This window comes from Coregonus lavaretus (genome assembly GCF_964263955.1).
Source record: "Coregonus lavaretus genome assembly, chromosome: 40".
NCBI lineage: Eukaryota > Metazoa > Chordata > Actinopteri > Salmoniformes > Salmonidae > Coregonus > Coregonus lavaretus.
The window spans coordinates 8,634,817-8,644,584 of NC_140027.1; the positions used below are offsets into that span (position 1 = coordinate 8,634,817).

General features: G+C 43.7%; 1 protein-coding gene across 1 annotated transcript in view; it reads left to right on the top strand.

The window, feature by feature from the left end:
• The window catches only part of LOC311113684 (homeobox protein Meis1-like), a 33,513-nt gene extending 25,749 nt beyond the window's left edge, over positions 1–7,764 (top strand). The window contains exons 9-12 of the mRNA XM_084156983.1: positions 2,340–2,398; positions 3,762–3,851; positions 4,345–4,446; positions 6,891–7,764. Coding sequence (XP_084013109.1) covers positions 2,340–2,398; positions 3,762–3,851; positions 4,345–4,403 — 208 coding nt within the window. The 3' untranslated portion in view covers positions 4,404–4,446; positions 6,891–7,764. The remainder of the gene's footprint in view (positions 1–2,339; positions 2,399–3,761; positions 3,852–4,344; positions 4,447–6,890) is intronic.
• The last annotated feature ends 2,004 nt before the right edge of the window (positions 7,765–9,768 follow it).

Consider the following 9,768-nt stretch of genomic DNA (forward strand, 5'->3'; position numbering starts at 1 on the left):
GGGAAGCTGACCTGAGAATGACACCCGGGGAGGCGGGTTTAGGGGCCATTTTACGACCAGGGGAGCCCAGACTGGAGGGGAGCGCTCGTTTATTTTAATCCTCACAGGAGAGGCGTGTCACCGTGCTGAGGCTCCAGCTCTGCAGCCTGCAGTGGACGAGAACAGATGCCACCGCACCAAATTAGCTAAAGGAGGATATTTCAGTTGTTGGGGTTGTTCCTTTAAACAAAAAATGCTTTTCGGGCTGTGTTTTTATGTGTAAATTTGATGGTGCATGGTGGTGAGGTAGTATTTGTAAAGTTGTGTATCAGGGTTGGGGTCAATTCCATTTCAATTCAGGAAGTTAAAGTAAAGTGAAGGCTTTTCAATGCAATACTTCCTGAGATGATTTAATTGAAATGGAATTGACCCCAACCCTATTGTGGATACCCTGACTGTATCTAGAAGTGACTACTATAGGTGCTTACTTCACTACCCACTAAGCATACAAGTTCATATCATACAAAGCCGTCGTAAAATAATGTTTTTCTTGTGGAGGGTTTTTACGACACGTCTAGCTGTAGTCAGAAGAATAGGCCTCTATTGTGGGAGTGGGACCCAGAGAGGGGTGGATAGTCGCACTTATTGTGCGGTGGGAAGCGGAGGGCTGAAGCAGGGCCATAAACACAGTCCCATGGTGTGAAGAGTTCGTGCAGGGGTGAAACTTTTAACTCCCTAACAGAGGACGCAGCCTTGGCCGCGCCGCATGGCACTCTGTTCCCCCTTTCATTGGCTGCTTAAAAGGCGGAGCTAGTGGGTGTGTGGTGCCGCCTGGGCTCCCAGAACAACAGAGCACCCCACAGCCTCTCCACCCCTCTCTCTCCCTCTATCTCACTCTCCTTTGAGACCCCTAACACTACATACACCCCCTGTGCTCCCCACCATGATTCGTCACAGTATCATCAAGGATATGTACTTCTTGTGGTTTTTGCTGGAAGCACTCTGGCCTAAGGGACTTTGCGCCTCATTTGTCAAAGCTTTGTTGATATGAAAGTAATTGGTTCCCCTTTATTTTTGTGGTTCTATAATCCAAAACAGCACCTAATAGCCACATTTTATTGTCTGATAGAGAGATACAGTATGTTATTACACTGAAAAGGCATGCGGCTCAAGACAGGCTTCATCATATACCTCTGTTTTGCTAGTTCAGTTTGTCCTCTGCCTCTTCTCCTCACTTCTCTCTTAGTATCGTCTTCTCCCCCTCATCTTCACCCCCCCTCCACTCCTCCTCCCACTCCTCCGCTCCCCTCCCGCCCCCTGCTTCTGCCTTTTTTTGGGCCCTGCTGAAAGGAGTGGTGTGGCTTTTGTTTTCCTGAAAAGGAAACCCGTTCCTCCCCTTTTCTCTTTTCTCTTTTTTTTTTGAAGAAAAAGATGAAATGGAACCATCCCACCAGGGGTAAAAAGGCAGGGGGACATAAATCAAGTTGGAACCACTGAGCTTTCACTCCCCGGGTCGGCAGGGGTCGCGGGGCGGGTTCACAAGGCTTTAGGCTGAGCAAGACCAGAGTGCTCCTCTGCCGAGGGTGCCGGGTCACGGGGCCGCCAGGGTCAAAGGTCAGGGGTCATGCATACCAAGATGATGGCTTTCAAGAGCACAATTATTCTTAGAGGGGACGTGTATGAATGTAGGACAACTCTCTGCAAACATAGCTATTCCGTAATGCACCTAAGCTATCCCACTGCAGAGAGATTTAGTTGTATGAGCTTTGTTTGGATGTGTGCTAAGGGATGGTACACTAAAAAAACTATACTAGTACTTTAGGACATTACTTTATCAGTGCATGGTGTATTTTATGTATTTTATGTAATGAACAGCTAAATAGCATTTAGCTGTGACATGAAATGTTTTGGACTTAAAGGACCAACATTTTTAGAGACAGTATATCAAGTGTCTACTGTACTGGTAGAGATCAAAGAAGTGTATGCTTGCACCAGCAGCGTCCGTTTGCTATGAACTCATAGATATTCCAGGTGTTTGGTTTGGTAAGAATCACAGTTACTGTCCAAGAAGCCATTTTTTTCTTTGAAAGCCACAGTTTGAGAGGACGTTGAGGTTTCCATGTTCTTTTAGTGAAGTGTAGACCAGACGCCTGGAGAACGTCAGGCAACCATCGCTGACAGCGAGTATTTTTTTTCTTCTCATAACACCAAAGTGAATGAATGCTTTTCCTCTGTGGTCCCAAAACAGTACATTGAAATCATATGCTGCTCGCCAGGCCTCATTTATAACGTGTTGCTGTCTTCTCTCTCCTCCACCGCCCTCCCCCCATTCCCTCCCTCTCTCATTCCCTCTCTTTCAGGTTCATCAACGCGAGACGAAGAATAGTACAGCCCATGATCGACCAGTCCAATAGAGCAGGCAAGTCTGCCGTCAAATTTGAATGGTTTCAATGAATGTGGTAAAGTTGTTTCAATTCAAGTCAACGCAGGAATATGAACTCGTCAAGAAAACATTTGTCAAGAAAACAGATCAACATACATTTACAAAAATCTTGAATTTAATAAAATAAAATAAAAACTTCTCAAAATTAAAACATAAATTAAAACATAAATTAATCAGTTTTTGACAAAACAAACAAAACAGCTCAAGGCCTAAAACTGTGTACTTCTCCTGCTACTATCGCCAGCCTTGCTCCTTCTGGTCTTCAACGTGTTTAACTGAATGGACGGACTTAACTACGGGAGTGAATGGCCACTAAAACCCACTGGATTAGCCCAGACAAAGACACTAATCACTTTGACTGGCCAGTCCATTGAAAGTTTAACCTTGGATTAAAAACAAACAAGGAGCAAGTGAAACTGAAGCTAAAATATGACCAGTCGTTTGCCCTTGCTTTTTTACAAATTGACATTTAATTTCAGAATTACAACTTTTTTATAAAAACACATATTGACTGTAAAAAGTTGTTGAGTAGGACTTTGGTTTACTTCGTTAGTCTCTCTCTCTCCCCCCTCTCTCTCTCGCTTCTTCTCTCTCCCTCTCTGCTAAAGACAGAGCAGTCCCCTGGCACATGCCTTGTTTTGGAGCTGCTGTAAAATGTATGACCTGTGATGAGGGTTAGGGGTTAGGGTTGCATTAGGGGGACTCTGTAAAGTTCAAAGACAAACCGAGGAGCATGAACTGTTGCTCCGGCTCATGTAACCAGAACCAGCTTCTCTACCTGAGGCTGCCTACACTTTTATGATATGATATGAATCACAGCCTGTTCTGTCCTATCCTTCCAAAGCCACTAATTGTTCCATAAGCGATAGTGGATGATTTAAATAGTAACCTGGTGGAAAAGTAGTTCTTTAATTACGTACTGTAATCATGGTTAAGCGGTTTGCTTAAACGCGTGTTTAATGAGTCAAAGTGTTGTTATAAGTTACTTATCTCCCATTTACAGTGCTGCTGTGTAATTCGAGGGAATTACGTTCTAGTTGCCAGAACAGTAAGCTATTTGCTGATATCAACTTGCTCTTACACAGCAGAAGCCTTAAGGACAATTTGATATTAACTCTTACCAATACATACTAAGTCATTTGCTAGTAATTAAGCCTGTTGATGAATAAAATGACCTCCCAAATTATCTTGTAATTAGAGGATAATAGAGAGAGAATAACAGGACAGACCAAACCGAGAAAGGGAGGGGGGACGTTTTATGGGGGTGCACCGGTAATTAAAACGTATGTACGATTCTAATTAGCATTTCTTTCTGTCTTGGCCTGTGTTTTTTCGCCAGTGACTGGAGGAGGGCCCTACACCCCAGATGGTCAACCAATGGGAGGGTTCGTCATGGACGGCCAGACACACATGGGAATCAGACCACCTGGTAAAGACTCCTATCTCTTAACCCCTACGTCTCAGGCATACACATACACACACGCCACACATGCATGCATGCACGCACACACATGCAGGCACGCACACATGCACACACCACACACACACACACACACACACACAAACTTTTGAGTCCCTCTAACACACACCATGGACCTGACTGGTTCCCATGCACCCCTCCCCTGTCACAGTATAATTTGCTCACCCTATCTCTCCTGCATTCCCTCTCCCCCCACCTTGCCGAGACACAGTCTTGACCAGGTGTGATTGGTCACTGTAATATTTGCATTGCCTCACCTCACTGACCCAAATAATAAGTATTTGACCTCTTTATCTCTTACCCCATCCTCACTCACACCTCTCTAATTAAAAAAATATATATATATATATATATGTATTCACTAACTGTAAGTCGCTCTGGATAAGAGCGTCTGCTAAATGACGTAAATGTAAATGTAAATGTCCCTCTTCTCTCCCCGTAGGGCCCATGGGTGGGATGGGCATGGGTATGGGCGTGGAGGGACAGTGGCACTACATGTGACCCCTCGCTAACGGACCCAGCACAGAGCCCAAGGGGACGCACTGTAAGTATCAAGCATCCACCTTAATGTAGAAGTGTTTAGAAACATATTCTATTCTTATTTACAATAAAAGTGTCTCCAAAATGATACAAAACATTATTTGCAATTCATTTCTATTGGGAACAAAATAATCTTAAACACAATCAAAACAAACAGCAAATGTATCCAACAAGTTTGTAGAGCCACATGACCAAGACCAAATGCTAAACTTTTGACTACTTTACTACACATGTAAGTGAATTTGTCCCAATACTTTTGGTCCCCTAAAATGGGGGGACTATGTACAAAAAGTGCTGTAATTTCTAAACGGTTCACCTTCAAATTAAAGCTGACAGTCTGCACTTTAACCTCATAGTCATTGTATAATTTCAAATCCAAAGTGCTGGAGTAAAGAGCCAAAACAACAAAAAATGTGTCACTGTCCCAAGCTCAATGTATCATGAAGAATGTATAAGGCATGCACACTAAGTGATATGCTAGCACGGACACACGAAGCAAAAGTCTACTGTATATAAATGCAGCATAAGCTACTGCCACATTGCAGTAGGATGAAAAGGCTGGCAAAAGCTAATTGACTTTGTCTAAATTAAATATGTATACGCCAGTGGTGTGACCAATTGATTTATTTGACTGGTCTTGTGGACAGAAATAATGACCTTTCATTGCTCCCGCTTCTCACACGCACTGTGGGAAAGAACCTGTTATGGCTGTCCACTTTCAAAGGGTCTACCATCGGAAAAAAGAAAGCATAGTTCTGCTTCTCAGATGTGCATATTTGATGTTTGTTTAGAAACAACCAAAGTGGATGCTCAATGAAAAACCATAGTGCTAACGAATTTCTCATGTCCCGTGTAGCTCAGTTGGTAGAGCATGGCGCTTGCAACGCCAGGGTTGTGGGTTCGATTCCCACGGGGGACCAGTGTGAAAATGTATGCACTCACTAACTGTAAATCGCTCTGGATAAGAGCGTCTGCTAAATGACTAAAATGTAAATGTAAAAATTGTTAATGGGGTAGGAAGTGGCATCTGAAATCCTATGGGAGCAGAAGTAAGACAGACAGACTGAGAGTCAGTCTTCCTCTGCCGTCTACTGAGTGTTGGTGGCATCCAGCTCCCTCACAGTTACATTTCGGCCTTATAGAGTGGCTAATTAAGCTAAAGTTCTCAAAGATTGCAGGGTCAATTAATCATAAGAGATGAGCAATATTATTTTACGTCCCATTGAATGAATTGATCATTAACGAGGGACATAAAACGGTTTCCCCCTCTTATTTGATTAAGGGCTCCAGTTCCTTCATAAGCTATTTTCATTACGCTCGGCGAATGGGGAAGATTAAGCGAGCCGTTTACGGCCGAGACTTGAGAGAGACTCGGGACTCGGACGGTTTTTCTAATACGGTCACTCTGCAACATTACTCCGAACCAAAGTCAATTAAAGACTTCTCAGAAGGAGCATTACGCTTTCTTCCCCTTGCGATTATCGAGCTTATGGGTCCTTGGGAAACAATGCACCTGTCAGTTCGGATCCGAAGCAAGCCATGCAGAAGCCCCCGGACCCCTCCGTCCCTGGTCGTTTGGCCCCCTTTCTTTCTGTCTTTTCTTCTTCTTCCGCAAAATTAGCCAAGGCTGGGCAACATCGTCCTTTTCCCTTCCCAGACAATAGGCGATTACGGGCCCACAAATTAATAACGAGCGTACAGGATTATTTCCCCCCGTAAAAATGTTTCTCTCTACCCAGAAACCCCCTCAGGCATCCTTTGGTGAACTTCCTCACTGACCCCTGTGCGTCGCTCTAACACCGCTGGAGGCCATTGTTTAAAGGAGCCCTCCGCCAATTATTTGGCCGAGGTTTGCTAACATCGTTCCGAGGGGTCAGGGTTGCCATCTTTTGAGGGGAGGATCGGTAAAGGGACTAACGGGAGAAAGAAAGAAAACGAAAGAGAAGAAAGAGAAAATAAGGCTTCAGGGGCGTTTAGCCTCTGCTCTCCATCGGGAAGTAGCGCCTGTTGATCGGGTCCCCCGGTGTCAGTGAAACAGAATGGGTCAACCGCGCTGCTCTCTTGCTCAGCCGCAGACTACTGCACTCTAGCCGGCTCTAAATGCCTGACCAATGGCCTCTTTTTCCTCCCTCCTCCTCTCCTTTCCTTCATGAACACTGATCTAAGAGTTAGCGGGATAGGTGAAATCCATTTGTCACGACATGTCACCCAATTGTAGTGCTGCTTAACTGCACACAACACAACGGCTTCACTTTACCTATTTTTGATGTATAGTACATGTCTCTGTGGGAGTTAAAGTAACAGTGCACAGTGCTGTAGTTTTAAACTAACACTACACAGTGTTATAGTGTTAAAGTAACACTACACAGTTTTATTGTTAAAGTATCTTGTTCACACTGGTGTTGTTTTCAGTTTTACTCATTGTTTGTTTTTTCTTTGTTTTCCCAGCAGAACTGCCAGGTATTCCCGAGGATGGCGTGTCCCATGGCTGTCCAATCAGCACGGATATGGGCATCGCTCTGACCTCCACTGGTGTCCCTACCATCACCTCTACCCTCCCACCAACCAGCCCCGCCGCTGGGGCATGATCTCTCGCTGCTGCCCCTCCCTCCGTGACTCTTCCGTGACCCAGCGATATCGATTGCGCGGGTGCCCAGCCTGAACTCACCACCATCGCCTGACTGTTTGTCAGTGGAGCTGGTGCCCCCCCCTTCTCCAACTCCCCCCATTTCTTCAAGTGGTTTAGTCTGAGTAGCCACTGTTGCTGAACCACCACCCTGACTATGCGAGGCCTTGGAAACCCCATCATGCCTTGTAAGGACTTCTGACGTTGTGAGGACTTCCCTTCTGGGGACTACAATTACTGGAGCTCTCCAGTGGATACTTCGATACTCTGTTAATTCAACCAATACAAACAAACAATTCGTCCTTAACTTTCCCCCCCTCTGCTGCATGGCATGGACAGTTATAGAGGGTGGAGACACTCTTGTCTTGGCAGTGGACTTATACCAAGAGAAGAAGCCGATGTCTGTATTTCTTGGGGGGTCGTTTTTAAAACAACGGACACCCTGGAAACCATTTTTTTTTTTTTATAATGAAATTGTTGTAATTCTGGAAAATGACAATAAGGTGAGGCAATAGTGTGCTGTTTACTGTTTTACCACAAACTCTACGGACGAGTAACGATAACTATTGCAAGTGCTCTGGTATTGCTTTGCCGTACTATGCTGTTTTTCAAAAAGGACTTGACTTGTTTAATTCACACTATGTGTGTGTCTTTTTTCATAGACTTTTATCTCCTATCTCCACGAATCTGCGTTTGAAAATAAAAATAAATAACAGGACCCGTTTCTCTCAGTTTGCTGTATGAACAAACCAGAAAGGAACCGTTTCCATGCTTTGAGGTCCTGTCAAACAATTTATATTATGTGGTAAAGAGCTTTGTAACACTTAAGTAACTAGAGTGTAATTACAGCGTTACAACACAGGTAGCCTATAATAATAGTAATTACAGGGCTACTACACAGGTATAAGTGCAACTCAATGTAAAGTGCTACCATAACCCCAGTTAGTAACCCAGACAGTTAGGAGGGTACAGCTTGGTACACTACAGTGGTGGGAAAAATGACACAGTAGATTTCCATGCCTACCGGCTGCCCCCTTCCCTGCCTCGCATGGGTAGCTCTGTATTTACTGACTAATTAATTGTCTGATTCACCGACTGTGGTGGAAAGGGCTTATGCAGACACAGGTTGCGTCCCAAATGGCATCCTATCCCTTATATGGTGCACTTGTTTTGACTAGGCCCCATAGGGCTCTGGTCAAAAGTTCCATATATTATAGGCAATGTGGTGCCATTTGGGATGCATCCACAGTGTTGGTGGTGGGGGTAAGAACAGAGCAGGGCCGCTATCTCTCGCTCTTTGGTTTCTCAGCTGCTGTATGAGGTGTGGCTGAAGGAAGCAGGCTGTTGAGGCCAAAAGGTTATTCTGCCAAACGGACGTTGTTGTCAAGTCCGAACCCCGACGAGAACAGACCAGGTGGGCTTTGAAGGTCCACTAAATGAACAAGCACATTGCTCTATCTTCTTGTTCTTGTCTTTAATGGGTCAATATTAGTATCTTGGAATAATACATTATAAACTTGCCTAAGACCTATAGTCTCTCAGGTTTGAATGACAATGTGAGAAAAAAAGGTTTAACCAAAATCAATTTAACTGGAAGCTTTGTTTTGGCAAATAGAATGTTTGCGAATACTTCAGTATTTTTCTTTATTTAGGAAGAATATAATATAAATTGAGGTTATATAGGGAAGCATAATGTGGTATAGATCTGGAACTCCCGCATCACTACCAATAAAATATCTGCTGAAATGCACATCACTGAAATCCAGCCCCCGCAAACTGTGGCTACTTTTGCTGCAACTGGGACAAAAAAATATGCTGACACTAAAACATGGTGTTATACAGTATATAGACAGAGGCCTACTATTTATATAACATATTGTTATTGTGGCATCCTCCAGCATTAGGAAAAAGGCATACACTTCACTATCCACTACCAAGATGCTTAATAGTGAGAAGGCCTTGATACAAATTAGTCTTCCTTGGAATTTGAGGGACTGAAAATATGCTGACACTTACTAAAACATGATTTTCTACTATAGACATAGGCCTACTATTTATATGATATCCTTTTGTGAGACTCTCCAGAGACAAATTATATACACTATCCACTACCAAGATACTCAATAGTGAGAAAGGCCTAGCTAGATACAAATGAGAGTCTTCCCTGGAATTTGAGGGGGAAAAAAGAGATTTGCGTAAATCTGCCCCAAACACTTAAATGGAGAGATTAGTTCCTGCTCACGCTCTACTTCTCCCTCTCAATAGATGTGCTCTCCCAATCCTCTGGGAGTTCCCTAGATACACCTCATTTCAAAGCTGATGGCCACAAAAGGAATCATTTATCTTCCTCTTAAAATCAATTACTAATTTGGTGTGAGGACAGAAGGATATTGTGGAATTTTCGGTTGGTTATCAACTTTTAGTCGAGATTATGGGTGAATGTGGCTGCTTACAAATCTTTTTTTGCCACAAATGTAATTTAAAAATAAAATAGCACCATAATGTTTAAGAAAATGTAACTCTTTCCTGTCATGTTTTCCCCTTATCTCTCTGCTCCTCATGATTCCACTGCAAGTCTCACATTCCTGAGGGACATGGTTGTCTGCTCCGATAAAGCCAGTGTGAACTAAGTCCCATGTTTGACTGCCATCTTTAGGGGATTTTGGAAACTGCCTTCATCTGACTGTTTTTCCCATCTAA